Below are 18424 nucleotides of genomic sequence, written 5' to 3'. Positions count from 1 at the left end.
TGTTTCTCCCTTAGTGTTAATAATAATAACAATAAATCAGAGTAGTACTTAATGATTTACAAAGCACTTGACAAAAATTCTGTTTTTTCAAGAAGAAATAGAATCAATAACCCTTTAATGTGGGTGGAAGAGGTATTATTTCTACTTTTAGCTGATGGTCGAGTCAAGGAAGAATTTGAATCTTTTTGATGCATTTTGTTTGGTTTTGCGGGGAGCAGTTGAGACAGGGTCTCAGTGTGTAGTTCAGGCTGGTCTTAAACTTACCTTGTATCCCAGGCTGGCCTCAAACTCATGGCAATTCTTTAGTCTCAGCTTCCTAAGTGCTGGGATTACAGGCATGTACTATTCACGTCTCGCATCTTTTTTATCATTTTGTTTGTTTTTGAGACGTAGCCTCCCTATGTAGTCTGGCCTTGAACTCAATATGTACCCCAGGCTGGCCTCAAACAGCTATCCTCCTCCCTCAGCCTACTGAGCACTGACATTGTAGGCATGCACCACCACATCCGGCATTGATTCTTAATTACATTTTTTTCTCTGTACCACACTATTTTTCCCTACATGATATAATTCAGTCTTCAAAATAGACAAAGCACTGAGTGTGGTGCTTTCATTACAAAGCCTATAGACTATTGAAAGGATAATAAGACAATATTGTGAACAGTTTAACAGTAATAAATTCAACAGCATAGATGACATGAACAAACTCCTTAAAAGGATATAATTATAGAGATGATTACTTTTGAGCCTAGCACCTCTTCTTGGTTATCAGATGCAGTCATTGTCTTCTCTCCCTATTCTTACATCCCAGATGGTAATGTTTCTAAAACTATCTAGGAGCTTTTCTTGCTCTTCTTTACTGCAAAGCATGGTTTTCCTATTTCTAACAATTCTTTCTTGTATAAGGAAAATCTAGCCATTTATTGATCCTTTAGGAACTGCGAAAATCTATCAGAGGAGATTATTTTTTTCCTTTTTTGGAGGGTATGGGGGATTGAACTCAGGACCTTGCACTTGTGAGGCAGGTGGTGGCACCACTGAGCTAAATCTGTGGCCCTTTTCCTATCTTTCTTTTGATTCTATCCTAGAAAGAAGAGGATTGGTTATACAAGGTAGATCTTGAAGCAAGCTAGGTGAGAACCCTAAAAGCTAACCTGAATTATCTGTTTTTTTCTTAGTCTCCTTGGTTCTGGGACACCCGACAGTGCTGGTATAACTATCCACTTCAGGTAGGATCTGAGCTGTTTCAAAGTGGCCTTTGTATGTGTGTAAGGTAGGGTAGGTAAGAGTGCATTGTTAGTCCAAGACAGGTGGCACATTTTCTTGATGTTCTTGAGAGATTAGGGACTGAGTTCTTTGAATCATATATTCAGGATATCTATTTCTGGGCCCTCCATAGCAGTGAAATCCACTGAGCTTTTTGTTCCAGCCTCTCTCATTATGTTTATCCTAACTGGGCCAGAAAGAAAATCCATTTGCTGGTACTTAATGGGGTACTTTCTGGTTCAGGTGTCCTCTTTGTATCAAGGGCTACTTGGAATCCTCTTAAGAGCATCTTAGTTCTCTGTTCATTCTTCAGTACTGAATGGGGAAAAAAGACACTTTGGTTCTAATCTATACTAGAAAAAATGTCAATATTAGGGGAATGCTGAAATGTTGGAAGAAGGGAAGGCCTATACATTAATCCCCTGAAAAACACTGCTCAGAATTCTAGGCACATTGATTTGATTGTGTTGTATATGTGTTAAATCTCTAAAAGAAGAGAGTTAAAGATGTGTATGTGAAGGGGCAGAAGGAAAAGGTTTAAGTCTCCACACCAATCCAAAGTCTCTTTTAGCTATTGCAGATTTTAGGAGATGATAGGGAAGAAAGATGTCAATAATTTGGGATAGTCATCTTCAAGACAGAGAAAGTTGCAGAGATGAAATGCACCTTTGATAGTTGGTATTCTAACTACTACTTTCCTCTCTTCCAGCCCCTCTCAAAAGAGCTTTATTACTATTATATCATGGAGCTGGCCTTCTACTGGTCTCTTATGTTTTCTCAGTTTACAGACATTAAAAGAAAGGTAAGGAATTTGGTTTCCTCAACTCCTTTCTAGAACCATTACTGCCATTGTAATGGATTATCTTCCCTGACAGGAACCACAAAAGCAGGAGAAGGTTATGTGTGATGGAACTATTACCTCTTTTCTTTCCAAGAAATTAGACTTAACTAATGATAAAGTATATTTAAGATGTTCACAGCAGCACAGGATGAGAACAATTAACTAGCTAAGAGTACTCTTTTTTATTCTTCTCCCATGTTCTTACATGTCTGAAACTCAGGAAATTAGAACTTGGAGATAGCAAGACCTGATTTGGAAAAGGTCTCGATTGCAGAAAAGTTAGATTTTTTGTTGTTATTGTTTTTGTTTGGTTTGGTTTTATTTTCTGTTTCCCCTCCCCTCCACTTCCCTTTTTTCCTTGCCTTCTCTTCTCTCTAATCTCCCTTTTTGGTTACTGTACTTACTCAAAGAATATCAGCTGGAAGGAGTTTTAGATAATTTATTTTCTTCCTGCTATTGTTCAGAAACAATGCTTCAGAAAACCAAGTTAACATGCCCACATATTAATAGAGTTGGAAATTACTTGCATTTATATAACCGGACAGAACCACTTTTTCATTGATATTTACCTGACTTGAGGTGGTTCCAATAGCTGTAACCCTAAATCGTGTATTTTTGGAAAACTGGGGTTAGCATTATGGGAATGGGTTGAAACTAATCTAGGTTGTTAGTATTGTCTAACATAGAAATGTGATACTCCAATTTTGATTTTTCACCTTCCTATGGTCAGGAGACACAGGACCTCTTATTAAAATTTTTATTTTAATATACAACATTAAAAGTTTGATGTTGAGCCGGGGATTTAGCTCAGTGGTTCCAGCGCCTGCCTTGCAAGAGCAAGGTCCCGAGTTCGATCCCCGGTACCAAAAACAAAAAAAAACAACAAAAAGTTTAATGTATTTAGAAGTCAGGTGTGGTAGTGCATGCCTCTGATCCCAGCACTCAGAAGGCTGAGGCAGGAAGATCACTGCAAATTCAAGGCCACCCATGGCTACAGTGAGCTCAAGGCCAGCCTGAACTATGCAGCAAGACCCTGTTTAAAGAAAAGTAGATAATACTTATAAACCCATCACACACTCAAGAACTAGAACATCAGCAGGAGTGGTGGTATGTGCCTGTAATCCTAGCATCTTGGGAGGCTGAGCCAAGAAGAACGAAAGTTCAAGCCAGTCTGGGCAACTTAGTAAGACTCTGTCTCAGAATAAAAACAGGCAGCGTATTATTCTGTGCTAAGGTCCTGGGTTCAATCCCCAGTACCAAAATTTAAAAAGCAAAAACTAGAACATCATTAATAGCATTGTATCTGTATAGAGCATAGATTTTTTTGTCCTTGTTTCTCTGACCCATATTCACTTGCCTTCTCCAACCCTCTGTCCCTCACTGTGCAGAAAAGTATTTATTAACAATGTCTTATTAACTTGATAATGTCTGATGACTCAAGTATTTAAAAATTTTCTCCAGGTCTAACATTTGAACCCAAGAGGAGATAGAGCCTTAAATCTGAAAGCAGGAAGTACTTGCAATAAGGTGGATTGTTTAGCTAATAACCATTTCTCTGAAATTTTTTGGAAGACTTTGGCCTTACCTCTTCACAAACCTCCTTTCTGTTAGTGGCCTTTGGTTGGAATGTCTTTAATTAAAGCAAAAGAGACTTGTGGGTCCTATTCCCACCTGGGAGATTACTTCCACAGGCCAGCTCAATACCCATGCTGTTTTTTTGTCTGGGCTATATTAACATAGACCATGACTGGTCACTGATATAGGAGTGTTGGGTTAAGATGCTAGGCAACTCCCTAAGGGAGAGTCTAGCAGTGTAGAATGTATAAGAGGTGGGGTAAGATCTCCAGAGAATGATGCAGGGCACTGGGTTAGCTAACATTTCTATAGCTTTGCCTTTACCTGAATCTTGTATTTCCTTCCTGCCTTAGGACTTCCTGATCATGTTTGTGCATCACTTGGCCACCATTGGGCTCATCACCTTCTCCTACATCAACAACATGGTTCGGATTGGAACTCTGGTCCTATGTCTCCATGATGTCTCAGACTTCTTGCTGGAAGTAAGAACCCAAGCCCTCTTTCCTAATCTTTTCTTTTCTTTTTCTCTTCTTTTCTATTGGAGAACTTTTTCCCAACTCAATTCTTCTTTTGTCCAGGCTGCCAAGCTGGCCAATTATGCTAAGTATCAACGGCTGTGTGACTCCCTTTTTGTGATCTTCGGTGCCGTTTTTATGGTCACTCGTCTAGGAATCTATCCATTCTGGTAAGTGCTAACCAGGGCTGTGAAGCTGTAGTAGGTATGTAGCTAGTAATACCTTTTTTCCAATTCAGCTTTTCTGTTTTGTTCTTGCCAGAACATTAAGAACCCTATTGCCCTGCTTTTTCCTTGAACTAAGCTGAACCTTTAAGCACTCTCACAGGACCTTAGCTGCTTTACACAATATTTCTAGTCAAGTGTTATCCAGATTCAGAGCATTCAAGTCATTTTCTCAGGCTTTCCTTACTCATCCCTGCATAGCTGTCCTTTTGCACTGATTACAGAAATGACAGGCTCTTCTTGCTTGTGTTCTTGCTTTCAGGTCCCCATCCTGCCCAGCACATGCACACATCCATTTCACTTTTGCATTCACTACTTTATGGTACAAAATCAATGACTGTGCGTTAGAGATTTTGCTTAGTCTGAGACAATCAGCTGCCTATTGTTCTCTGTGTGTTTGAGGATCTAAATTATTCCTGGGATTATAATCTGCTGTTTGAATTTTGTGAAACTGTATATTTGAAGTGATTAATAGTAGGACATAGGAGAAAGCAAACAGAGGGAATTATGGTTTATGCCATGTGCCAGGCACTATTTTAAGGCTCCAGGTGATGAACCCATTTCATCCCCAGAGCCGAGGAGCCCATGACAGGTACCCCTCTCCCCTGGACAGGTAAGGCAGGGATGCCCAGGATTTGAACCTGGGAGGTCCCTGCAGAATCTTGCTCATTTCTGGTTTGGGAGAAAACTGTTACACGAAAGCCCAAGGGTTCAAGTGGAGAAGGAGGCTAATCAGGTCAGTCAAGGGCCTAAATATCTTTCTAACACACTGGGCAAGGGTGTGGCCTCCAGTCTGCCCTTGCCCAGTTCCCTCTGGTCCTGGGTGTAGGCTGAGCGCACACCTGACCCGATGCATAAATTTGCCTCCTCTGGCTATGGCCCTCACCTTGGTCTTCCTCCTCCTGAGGCCTGGCAGGGCCTCCACCCTGCAGAAGATGTCCCAGTGGTCTCCAGCCTTCCCAGAGGATGTCCCCATCCAGGTTTTGGATGTCCCTTGTCTCCATGGTGCTGGAACTGACTTCTTGCTCAGTTGAACCACTCACTCAGTGGGGACCAAGAGAACTAATGCTGTGTGCTGATTCATGTTCGAATCTGGCTTCAGGCAGTCTGCACGCCTGGTCTATGGGAAGACCAGTGACAGTCTCCATCACTGAGCGCCCCAAAAACTTCCCAAGAGAAGAAATTAGAGGAATGTATACTTTCTTTTGAATTTTATAATAAACGTTTGCTCTGATTTCAAAGCCCAGGGCTGCTGGAGGTGTGAGTGACAAGTCTCACAAGTGGCCTTGTTCCAACTCAGAAAGCCCCAGTGGAACTTGGAGTCCTACTGTGTGTAGTCAGCCCTAGAGCAGCGGCAAACATGCCATCACAGTCCCTCCTAGTGTACATAGAGTGCCCAAAGTGATGGGTGGGTCTCTGGGGACCCAGATGGAAGTGCATGACGCCTTGTCAATCAAAGGGGCCACCGCTGTTCCTGTCCAAACTTCACAAAAGAAGAACATAATCCAGCTGGAAGGGTATATGCCCTTGGACTGCATGTTTTGCAGCCAGACCTTCACTCTCAGAAGACCTCAACAAGCACGTCTTACTGCAGCACCAGCCCACCATCTGTGAGCCCACGGTCCTGCTGGTGGAAGGGGAGTATCTCAGCCCCCTCAATAAAAGTCAGGTGCGTTGGGCCAGGGATTTAGCTCAGTGGTTCCGCTGCCTGCCTCACAAGCACAAGGTCCTGAGTTCAATCCCTGCTACCAAAAAAACCACACCAAAACAACAACAAAAGTCAGGTTGATGAGGAGCCACCCAAGGACAAGAGCAGCAAAGAAAATGAAGATTTGAGCTGCGAAAAGTCTGTGGGCAGACGTTCAGGGTGGCTTTTGATGTCAAGATTCACGTGAAGAAACACAAAGACTCCTTCACTTATGGGTGTAAAGTGGGAAAAGGTTCAAGGACCCGTGGTTCCTGAAGAATCACATGCAGATGCACAATGGCAAGCAAGTCGGGCACCAAGAACAAGCCGCGCCCGGGCCTCAAGGGACCCGTCACCATTAAGAGGTAGTCCAGGCGCACTCAGCTGGGAGTGTCTTGTCTCCTTACAAGATCTGCATGGTGTGTGGCTTCCTGTTTGCAAATAAAGAGAGTCTGCTGGAGCACAGCAAGGTGCACACCAAAGATGGTACTTCTGGGAGCAACAGGACACAGTGAGACCGGAGGAGCCTGCCCCCCAGGGAGGAGCTGCTGCAGTTTCTAAACTTAAGACCCAGTGCTCACGCTGAGGCTGGGAGGAAGCCCTTCAAATGCATACCTCAGCTTGACTCCTTCACCACATACCAGCCATGGGAGCTGGCCACCAAGGGGAAGGTCTCCATCACCCAGTAGGAAGTCAAGGAGTCCGGGCAGGAAGGGACTACCGACAACAATGATTTGTGCTTGGAGATGGAAGAACTCAAAGAAATTTGGAGTGGGAGCAAATCGGAAGGTTCCAAAAACTCCAGAGCACATAAAAGCAGCTATACAGGCCTCTCCCAAGATAGAGAAGCCCAGACTTGCCAGCTGTGAAGTGCCCTCTGCCCATGAGGACCCCAAAGTGCCTGGTAACAAGGAGAAGCCCACGCACTGAGTGTGGCAAGGCCTTCCGGACCTACCACCAGCTAGTCCTGCACTCGCATGTGCACAAGGACAGGTGGGCGGACGCAGAGTCACCCACCATGGCCGTGGATGGCAGGTGGCTGGGGACCTGCTCCCTGGACCTCACTGCACCTCTGGACAACAGAGCGTCTGTGGACCGTGAATGTGGCTCTGAGGACGGGCTCCTAGAGGGGCTGCATCTGGGTGAAAAGCCGTATAAATGTGAATTCTGTGACTACGCGGTGGCCCAGAAGACGTCCCTGCGGTATCGCCCGGAGAAACACCACAAGGACAAGCAGGTGGACGCCACTGCCAATGCCAGGAGCAACGGCAAGGGTCAGGAGAGCGAAGACAAGATCTCTGTCGACAGTGGGCAGACCAAAAATTTGAAGCGATTTTTCGATGGTGGCAAAGATGTGAAAGGGAGCCCCACCCGCCTGCCACCACGATGCTCAGGACAGCAGCAGGACTGTGGACTGCACCCAATGGGACCGGGGAAGCAGGAACCCGATCCCGGGGAAGCAAGCCTTGCAGCCCAACCCATGGAGAGGAGCCCTGGCCGAGTGCCGACTGCCAGGAGCGGACCCTGAACTTGTCCCGTGGGGCCCCACAGGGCTGCACAGTGCTTTCCCTCAGCAAAACCTTGATCCCCAGCACCACCTGCCCATTCTGCACCTTCAAGACCCTCTACCCTGAGGTCCTGATGATGCATCAGCAGCTAGAGCACAAGTACAATCCTGACACCCACCGGGGCTGCTGCCCGAGAAGGGGTCGCCAGGGCCCCGCACCGCCAGTCAGAGCACCCCCGGCCCCCAGCCTCAGGGATCGAGCCCAGCACTTTAGCCCCAGCAACCTGAAGGTACTGTGGCCACAGCTGAGCTTGGGGTGCTCCTGGGCCGCCAGGCCTCAGCAGTTGGAAGCAAGACCAAGCCCTGAAGAGTGAGGGGTGGTCTTCACCCGGGAGAGACTACCTGTGCCACTGGTAGGCAGCCGAGGGGCCCCGCTCCCCAAAACTGAAGGACGGTGCCATGGCCCTGGATGCCGAGCAGCCCAGGCCCACCTGCAGGAGGGGCTACAACCTCCCTAAATACCATGCAGCCAGGGGCATCGCCCTTGCTGATGCCACAGGAGTGCGCATGCCCAGGGAGGCGGAAGCTGGCTATGCAGAGGTCCTACGATGCTGGGGCGCTGTACACCTGCACCCCCACGCCCCTGCCACCAGGCTGGCACTGGAAGGAAAAGGCCTGTGTCCTACCAACACTTAGCCACCAGCCTGCTAAGAGAAGAGAAACTATGAGAATTTTATTGGGAATGAACATTATCGACCAAATGACAAAAAAAACCATGATTTCTATGGTGGGGGAGGGAAGGTTTTGCCGGATGTAAGTGCATTCTCTCCGTGAAATGAAACTTTAGTTCATCCCTGGGAAAGTAAATGGTGAAGCTACTGAAATAAGCTGTGATCATACTGTACGTAGAGCATGTGAGGAGCACTAGTTCTGGAAAGTTCTTCTGTTAACCATTGTACCAAATAGCAACAAACACTAGTTGGAAGAACAACAACAAAATGGTATGACATAATTCCATCCGTTCCTAAGATTTGTATCACTTTCTGTATCCCTAAATATAGAAAACTCCATAGGCTTATCTCTTTATTCTTTACTCGCTATAGATGAATATCCTTGGAGTTTTAACTAATACAAGGTATGAGGAAGAAGCAGCCAGGGCTGTATATCCCTGGGAACTGAGCTTCATCCCTGTCTGTGTTGTTTGTTTTGTCTTTTGGTTTGTTTGTTTTGTTTTGTTTTGGCAGAGTCTTCCTTTGTAGTTCACGCTGGCCCTGAACTCACTACGTAGCCCAGGCAGGCCTCGAACTCGTGGCAATCCTCCTGCCTCAGCCTCTCGAGTGCTGAGATTACAGGCATTGCCTTGTTTTGACTTTAAAATCTGATTCTTGACTTCTCTCTTCTAGGGTTCTGAACTCAACCCTCTTTGAGAGTTGGGAGATAATTGGGCCTTACCCTTCCTGGTGGTTCTTCAATGGCCTTCTCCTGATCCTACAGCTTCTGCACATCATCTGGTCCTACCTAATTGCACGAATTGCTTTCAAAGCTTTGCTCCGTGGAAAGGTGAGGGTGAAGAATGGCTTCTTTCTTTGGGCCTGGGGAAAGATGAATACTTCTCAGCAGATCTCTCCATCCAGCATGGTGAGCCCCTGCTACACAAGCAGGCCCAGAAAAAGTCTAGGACTCCGGAGTTTTTGCCTTGACTATGTGTGTTTAGCCTTTTAAGATGTAATTTAGATGGAAAAGGCAGGATCTAGTACTTTCTTCCTATCCCTTAAGAATGGCTATTAACTGGGCCAGGGATTTAGCTCAGTGGCACCTCGCCTGCCTTGCACAAGGTCCTGAGTTTGATCCCTGGTACTGGGAAAAAAAAAAAAAAGAATGACTATTATTAGCCATATATACCTGTAATCTCAGCATTTGGAAGACTGAGGCAGGAGGATCTCTGCAAGTTTGAGGCCAACATGGACCATGTAGTGAGTTTAAGGACAACCTGAGCTACATAGACCAAAGAGTAGCTGGTTGCAGTGGCCCTCATTTATCTAGCCCCAAGGGAGACTGAGGCAGGAGGATCATAAATTCGAGCCCTACCTGGGCAACTTAATGAGACTTTGTCTCAGACTATAAAATGAAAAGTTTTAGAGATGGCCTCAACCATTTTATGCCCTTACTTACCTACTTAAGTGGGCTTTATATTTTAACATGAGGACTTTTTTTTCCCCCTTCTGTACTGGGGATCAAACCCAAGGCCTTATGCGTGCTAGGCAAATGCTCTACCATTAATCTATATCCCTATCCCTGAAAGACACCATGTAATGATACAACTCACAATGACTTTTTCAAGTTCTTTAGAAGCCAGGCTGACTAGCTGAAGAGCCCTCAGTAATACGGAATCCCAAGTTGGTGGGTCTCTGCTACAGGAAGTGTTGATTCTAGGATCTATTCATGATCTTGTGTGTCATTGTTCTTTGTCGCTATGGTTAGTTTCAGAACTTGCTCAGTGTGTCTGTGCATCTTGCTATAGCTGCTGGACTTCTCTGTTCTCTCCTGCTTTTCTTTTCTGACCAGATGACCTACCCAAGAAGAATTAGACCCAGACTCTGTACTCTCCACTCTTTTCTCACCTCCTTCCTTTTCTCTCTGCCTGGTGGAAGCTGGACAGTTTCATCTCTCGCATGTAAGTGTTATCTGTGCTTCTAGTGTTTAGGGAAGCACGTCTGTCTAAACCTATTTCTTTTCTTTCCTGCTGCCCTTTCTGTTCCTCTTGTGTTGGTCAGGGGCCTTCTCTCCCGACCTTACAGACCTATTGTTAAAGTTGCCAGATTCTTTTCCTAAATTGAGGCAACAGTTGAATCTCTTCTTTCCCTCCCTCTTTCCCTCCTCCCTCCCTTCTCCCTTTCCTTCCTTCCCTCTTCTCTGTCTCTTTTCTCTCTCTCTGTCTCTCTCTCTCTCTCTCCCCTTCTCTCTATCTCTCTCATTAGTTTCTGATCCTCTCTTTACCTCACACCTAAAAACACTCTGCTCTCTGGTGGAAATTTCCTAAAGATGATGTAATAAATTCATTATCTGGGTTCAGAGGTCAACAGCTACAATAAACTGTAGAATCACAAAACTAATCCAAAGCACATGTCCATCGCTTTGGCAACACCAATAGTAGCTTTGTTCCTTTTCACCTCTTCCTCTACTTTGTTTTAACAGCACACATTTATTATCCTTATGTTCCAGAGGTTAGAAGTCTGATACAGGTCTCACTAGCTTTCTCCCCTTACTTTTATGGTCCATGCTAGAGAACTTGAAATACTTTGCTTGATATGCAGGATAGTTTGAATTGGAAAATACTGTTCTAATCCAAGCTCCTCACTTGAAGATACAAACATTTGAAGAAAAGCTCAGGGCAAAAGGTAAAGATTCATGGATGCTAGCATAATTGGTACTGGGATTTTTTTCCTACTCACTGCAAATCCATTCTTGTTTTTATGATACTGTGTATCTGAGTATGCTGAAGCTTCATGAGAGTAATTCTGCTATTTGAAAAGGAGAGATTAGGAAATGATGTCACAGAATAATGATAGTTGAGCCCAGGACCGGTAGTACTACTTTAAAAGAGCCCTTTATGGATCAGCTTTAGGGATAAAGCAAAACTCAAGATGACCAATGTGCATAAATGCATTGTCCACCACCACGAGGAGATGAAAGCAATCAGATGACAATCATATGTGTTGGCCTTCCTGTTCTTTGAGGTAGGAGGGGAAAGGGATGACTGTAGTTTCGCTCAAACCTAAACCAAGGCTTGGTGAATGATGTCAGTTTTCTTTTGCTGGTTCTGAAAGATAAACCCCTCTACAAAAGCAGCTTCTGTTCTATAAAGAACAGAATCAGAGGTGACAAGAGAAAAAAACAGAAAGTAGGCAAAAGACATTTGTAAGAGTAACCATGGTCCAGATAGTTCTTGGAGTCAGGTGTCACCAGAAGTAGAAAACGTGGGCCCTGTGAGCTTAGTCTGTCTTCTAGTTCTCTCAAGAAAAGTTCTGTTCTCACTTTCCTGCCTTTGGTCCCATCTCACCCAGGTGTCTAAGGATGATCGCAGTGATGTGGAGAGCAGCTCAGAGGAAGAAGATGAAACCATCAATACTAAAAACCTCTCTAGCAACAGCTCCAGCAATGGTGCCAGCTGGGTAAATGGGCACATGGGAGGCAGCTGCTGGGCTGAAAAGTAAAGTGGTTGGCATGGACACTTTAGCAGACCTGGACTTACAGGGCCACTGACAACCTATTTCTTTTGGGCCTCCCACATCTACACTCCTGTGACCAGAGGGACTGCAAGGCACCAAGGAGAATCAAAGAAACAAATATTTTCACTTTTTTTAAAAAACTCTGCCATTTTATATTTAATATCCTCCAGATCCCTTTAGTAATGTTATTTGTTGTGTGTGTGTGTGTGTGTGTGTGTGTGTGTGTGTGTGTGTTTGTGTGTGTGTGTACATTTGGGCATATGCATGAGTTTCATTGCCTGGGGTTGCGGCGCAGTTCTGTACTGGAGCCACTAGGCCTTGCCTATACCACTTCAGTCCCAGATTTGGCTGCGGCTTGAATTGTGCTGTCTCTGGACTCTTTCCTCCCTTGTGGCCCCTGGCTCTTGAGACTCAATTCCTGGAGCATCTGAATGAAGCAGCCAGTTTCCGCATTGTTCCTCTTTTGGACCAGGGACTATTTAACACGATGAAATGATATAGAAATAGAGAACCTTGGGTGGATGGCCAGAATTGCTGTGGTCCCTAGCTAGATTCCCCTTCCCACCACCTGATAGTGACAGGGACAACTACTGATACCCTGCTCTTTACTCAGTGGTACGCAGGGAGAACGGTGGGCGGGGTAGAGCTGGGGACTGGAGGACAACAGCCACTGGGTGTGCTGTTAGCGATTTTATACTATTGTTTACTCTTCTATGATTAAAGTGCTTCAACCCTCTTCTACTTGTTTTAACCTCTTTAGTGACTCTACCACTAATTCTGTCAATTCATCAGCTAATTAAGAATTTTTTGGGCGGGAGACTTAGCTCAGTGGCACCTTGCCTCGAAAGCACAAGGTCCTGAGTCCGATACCTGATACAAAAACAAAGGAATTTTTTTCTAGGTTTGGTGGCAGTGCCTGTAATCCCAGTACTCTGGGAGGCAGAGGCAGGGTGATTGAAAGTTGGCAATTTAGCAAGACCTTATCTCAAAAAAAATTTTTTTTCAAATGAGCTGCACATGTATCTTGGTGCAAAGGTCCTAGGTTCAATCCTGACTTGCAAATAATAATAGTAATTTTTTAGATCTGGTTCACAGGCACTGGACATCAAAATTTTCCTTTCTGTACAGGATGGTGTCAACCAGGGTGGCCTACATTATAGGGCTTTATGTTTTAAGAAAAAGTAAACACTTTTAATGGAGTCACAAGAACAGTGCTGAGCAGATACAAGCTTTTTTTTTTTTGGTACTGGGGGTCGAATTTGGGATCTTGCGCTTGTCAGGCAGGCGGCAAAACCACTGAGCTAAATCCCCAGCCCTAAAAGCATTTATATAGCAAAACTGACAAAGGCTTTGGTTGAAAACTAAAACACCTTTAGTTAGGTATCTGTATTTCTCATCTTATTCACTGTAGAAACTACCAATTAACACTTTAAGGTTGTGAGCAGATGTTTTCTTCTTTGTGGTTTTGTCTTTCAGCTCATGGAGGATTCATCCTACTACAGATTTTTCTCTAGCTGAGGCCCTGGCTAAATTACCAAATGTAATATTCATCTCCCAGAATTTTCCATTTACTGCATTTTTAGATTATAAAAATATTTCTAGGGCCAGGGATTTAGCTCGGTGGTTTCGCCCCCTGCTGCACAAGCACAAAAACCTGAGTTCAATCCCTGGTACCAAAAAAAAAAGAAACAAAAAAAATTTCTAGCTAGAAATGGTGGCACCCACCTATAATCCCAGTGCTCAGGAGGTGCCAGCCTGGGCTACGTAGCAAGGCCATGTCTCAAAAAACAAAAACCAAAGAAAATAAAAATGTCTACATGTTTTTGTGTATATTAAGACATATGAGGGCCAGGGATTTAGCTCAATGGTTCCACTGCCTCCCTCTCAAGTGGAAGGACCCGAGTTTGATCCCCGGTACCAAAAAAAACCCCCCAAAAAACATAAAAAAGACATGGAGAACTTTGTCATGGAGATGGATAAAAATGGAAAGAAACAGATTATTCTAAGGATGAGATACTTGATGTTCATTGACATTACATGCATATTGACCCTACTAACCTTGCTGAGAGACTATAGATTTTTAGAAAGATTTACTGTTGGCAGTGCTGGGGATGTAACTTGGTGGTACTGCACCTGCCTGGCAAGCACAAGGTCCTGAGTTCAATCCCCAGGAGCAAGGGGAGGGGGGGATTTACTGTTGGCATGGAAAAATTAAATTTTAAGTACCATTTGATCAGAGCTAATCAGGAATACTAAAAGAAATATTTTACATTTAGTTCATCAGTTTACCATGTTGTTGAATAGACTGTGAAATATGAGAATATGCTTTTGAAAGCCAGACAAAGTATGTATTTTGCTTTTTGGAATTTGAACAGTTACTTTGTTAACATAGTCTGTTGGTTGGCCCAGTTAACCTGACAAAAGTAGTACACACTGAACTTGAACTCATTATATAGCCCAGGCTGGCCTCAGACTTGCAGCCTGCCTCTGCCTCCCAAGCGCCTGGCTTAAGTGATATAGTAATCCTTTTTATATAATGATTATATTTTTTTGTGTGGAGTTGGTACATGTATGTAATTCTGTTCTTCATTCAATTCCCTTCCCCCTTCCTCCATCTCTTGGTCACTTTTCCTTTTGCAAAAGACCTATCTCCTCATTTCTATTATCTTTTTATTTATATTACTTATAGTTTATATTTTAGGTTTACTTTATTCTTTACATAGGTTTCTCATATAAGAGAAACCATATAACATTTAAGTATGTGTGTCTGATTTATTTTACGTAACATTATGGTCTCAAGGTGTATTTTCCTACAGGTGACTCAAGTTTATCCTTCTTTATGGCACAGTAGTACTCCATTGTGTATAAATGCCATTTTCTTTATCCATTCATTTGTTGATGGACATATAGGTCGTTTCTAAGGTTTAGTTATTATGAGTAGTGCTGCTATAAACATAGGTATGCATGTACTGTATTACTGTAATATGTCTTCCCAAAAGATTTTCTTTTTTTTTTGTACCAGGGATCAAACTCGGGTCCTTGCGCTTGTGAGGCAGGCACCGGAAACGCTGAGCTAAATCCCTGGCCCCCAAAAGATTTCTTTTGGGAAGATACCTAGAAGGGGAATAGCTGGATCAGATGGAATTTCTAGTTTTAGTTTTTTGAGGAACCTCCATTAGTGGTTGTATTAGTTTCTATAGTGGTTGTTATTAGTTTACATTCCCCACTAACAATTTAGAAGAGTTCCTTTTCCCCTTCAATCTCTCCAGCACTGGTTTTATTTGATTTCTTGATGCCAGCCATCCTTTCTGGAGTAAGGTGAAATCTCAGTGTTTTTTTGTTGTTGTTTTGGTTTGGTTTTTTTTTTTTGGTTTTGGTTTTGGTTTTTTGAGACAGAGTCTCACTATATGGTCCAAGCTGGTCTTGAACTCAACTATGTAGCCCAGGTTGGCCTCAAGCGTGTAGTGATCCTCCTGTCTCAGCCTTCCGAGTGCTGGGATTACAGCTGTTGTTTTCAGTTGTATTTCTCTAATGGCCAGAGGTATTCAACATTTTTTCATGTGTTTACTGGTCATTTCTACTACGTCTTCTGAGGAGTGTCTGTTCATTTCAGTTGTCCATTTTTTGACTGGGTCTTTTATTTGGGGAGGACTAGGTTTTTCAGTTCTTTATATAGTCTAAATATTGTTCCTCTGAGGAATAGCTGGCATATTTGGGCGGGGGTGCAGGGGGGCAGGGGCTGAGACAAGGTCTTACTATGTACTCAGGCTGGCTTTTAACTCACTGTGTAGCCCAGGCTGGCCAAACTCACAGCAGTCCTCCTGCCAGAGCCTCCCAAGTGCTGGGATTACAGGTGTGTGCTACTGTGCCAGGCAAAAAAAAAATTTTTTTTTTGTACCAGGGATCAAAGTCAGGACCTTGAAAATAAAAAAACACAAAACTCAGGACCTTGTGCTTGCAAGGCAGGCCAGACACCACTGAGCTTAATCCCCAGCCCAGGGATATAATTTTTATTTATTTATTTATTTTTTGGTACCAGGGATCAAACTCGGGTCCTTGCGCTTGCTCAGCAGGTGGCAAAACCACTGAGCTAAATCCCGGCCCAGGAATATAATTTTTAAAATAGCCAATACATCGTGTGTGGGTATTTTTGGTACCCGAGATTGAACTCATGAACCTGCACTTGTGAGGCAGGCGCAGAGCCACTGAGCTAAATCCCCAGGCCCTCACATCATTCTTACTATAGTCAGGTACTGTATCAAAGACATGTACTAAAGATGAGGCAAAACAGCTAATAAGGAGTCAAACCTATTGTCTCTGTTCTATCACTTACCAAGATTTTACAAGAGGAAGAAGAGACGTGGAAGAAACATTTAGCCATATCCACAGACTGATTAGAGTTTGCCTTGGATTAGTGAATTGAGATGAGGACCAATTACAGGAATAGGATCTTGTTCTAAGAAGGAACTGTGTGCATACAGCTAGAGTGGGGGTGAGAGCCAACGTGCTAGGGTTTTGAATACAGAGCTAGAAGGTAATGTGTTACTGGTGCAGCAGGACTGTCCTAAGGCCAGTTTGTGTATGGCTTGGGAAGGTTTCACGCCAGAGGAAGGACCCGAATTAACAGTGGGTAAGTTAGACTCACATTTTCTCTACTAGAGAACTAGGAATATCTGTAAGAGAAACAAAAGATTACCTCTCTGTTGAAGATAAAAGGGTTTTATTATTTACTGAAAAATAAGTTGCTTGTGTATTGCTTTACTGCTTAAAAAAGGACTTCATATCCACCCATAAGTGCACTTAACACGTAAAAGCAGAAATTGTTATCCCCATTTTATTTTAGGCTGTGATTATCTATTACTGTGTAACAAACCACCCTAAAGAATAGTGGTTAAAAGATAATTTATTGGCTGGGGATTTAGCTCAGTGGTTTCACCGCCTGCTGTGCAAGCACAAGGACCCAAGTTCAATCCCCGGTACCAAAAAAAAGATAATTTATTAATTTTGCTCATGGTTAGTCAGTTGAACTCAGTTGGAGGTATCTCATTTGACTGTAGTCAGATAGCAGCTGGGAATGGAGTCACTTAGAGCCTCAACTGGGCTGGATGTCCATACACATAATTTATACCTGGCTTTTTTTTTTTTTTTTTTTTTTTTTGGTGCTAGGGCTTGAACGTAGGACCAAATACACACACTAGGCAAGGGTTCTACCACTGAACTACACCTGTAGTCTGACTTCTATATTTTATTGATCAAAATAGTTACAGGGACTGCTGGATTCAAAGAGATGAAAGAGTGCAAAGGTCACTGAAGAAAAGCATATGGAGCGGGAGATACTTTGCAGCCATCTCTGAAAAATTCACTCTGCCTCAACAAGAAAACCAAGTCTCAGAAGTTGTTTAAAAATCATCTTCTGGGTACCGTGGTGCATGCCTATAATTCCAGCTATGTAAGAGGCTGAGGAAGGAAGATCACAAGTTTAAGGCTGACCTGGGAAATTTAGTGAGAACATATCTCAAAATAAAAAATAAAAAGTGCTGGAGATACAACTCAATGCTAGGAGTGTCCCTGGGTTCAGTCCCCAGTATCAGGAATTTTTAAATCAGATTATCCATCATATATCATGTATTTTCACATTACCCTAATTCTAAAATAATCATAAGTAAAGGGGTGACAGTATTTTGAATTTAAACCAAGTTCGTTAGACTTTAGATCCAGTATTATTCATGCAAGGAAATATTTTCTGTTCAACAGTAATTGCCTACTTTATGATAGGCACTGTGATAACAAATGACATAGAAATGAACAAGATCTGATTTCTGTGCTTAAAGGAATCATGATCCAATAAGCAAAAAAAGATATATCTTGATTAAAATATTTTAAATTGTTCTTAGCAAGATGGAAGAAAACTTGAAAGTAGAAGTGGGCCACATTAAAGATAAGTAGTTTGGCCCAGGCAGACAAGGAAGAGGTATTATCTTTAGAGGTATGAGATTAGCTGAAAGATACTAGGTTCTGGCCTTAATGCAGACTAAACTGAGACAATCCATAAGTGGTTTTTTGTTTTTTAATGCATACCTGAGCTTCCAAGAAAGAAATATGAAGGAACTGAAAGCTAGAACAAATGGCTAAATAGCCAATGCACCTCCTGGGAGGATACAGGAAAGTACTGGAGGGCCTAGAAAAAATACTGACAAGAGACAAAACTAACTCCATGGATGTAGTGGAATGAGACCTCCAGTTAAACCGGGGACCCTGAAAGAACAACCTTAGTGAAAGAGGGTAAACTATCAAATATACACCCACTTGACAAAAGCAGAAAGAGGGCTGGGGATTTAGCTCAGTGGTTCCGCCGCCTGCCTGGCAAGCCCAAGGACCCGAGTTCGATCCCTGGTACCAAAAAAACCCAAACTACAAAAAAAAAAAAACGGACGACAACAAAAGCAGAAAGCAAAGGAGTTTGAATGCCTGGGCTTGTGGAGCCAGAGACTTAAGAATTCTAATTCCTGGCTCTATACCGAATACGAATTTGAGAGCCTAAATCTTTGCTTCCTGTGTGATCCAGGAACTGTCACTATGC

At 43.4% G+C, this 18424-nt stretch overlaps 1 protein-coding gene and 1 pseudogene across 1 annotated transcript in view; both read left to right on the top strand.

Moving 5' to 3' along the window:
• Nucleotides 1-12580, top strand: part of Cers5 (ceramide synthase 5) — a 39813-nt gene extending 27233 nt beyond the window's left edge. The window contains exons 5-10 of the mRNA XM_004862988.4: nucleotides 1179-1229; nucleotides 1976-2068; nucleotides 4036-4164; nucleotides 4261-4367; nucleotides 9019-9175; nucleotides 11680-12580. Of these exons, the coding sequence (XP_004863045.1) occupies nucleotides 1179-1229; nucleotides 1976-2068; nucleotides 4036-4164; nucleotides 4261-4367; nucleotides 9019-9175; nucleotides 11680-11829 (687 nt within the window). The 3' untranslated portion in view covers nucleotides 11830-12580. The remainder of the gene's footprint in view (nucleotides 1-1178; nucleotides 1230-1975; nucleotides 2069-4035; nucleotides 4165-4260; nucleotides 4368-9018; nucleotides 9176-11679) is intronic.
• Nucleotides 5007-9012, top strand: LOC110345512 (zinc finger protein 217 pseudogene; annotated as a pseudogene).
• Nucleotides 12581-18424: the final 5844 nt, after the last annotated feature.

This window comes from Heterocephalus glaber, unplaced genomic scaffold (genome assembly GCF_053883595.1).
Source record: "Heterocephalus glaber isolate CG9 unplaced genomic scaffold, H.glaber_assembly_v1.0 deba00001733, whole genome shotgun sequence".
In the NCBI taxonomy this organism is placed as follows: Eukaryota; Metazoa; Chordata; class Mammalia; order Rodentia; family Bathyergidae; genus Heterocephalus; species Heterocephalus glaber.
The sequence above is the reverse complement of the archived record's forward strand: the minus strand, read 5'-3'. Positions and strand labels throughout refer to the sequence as shown.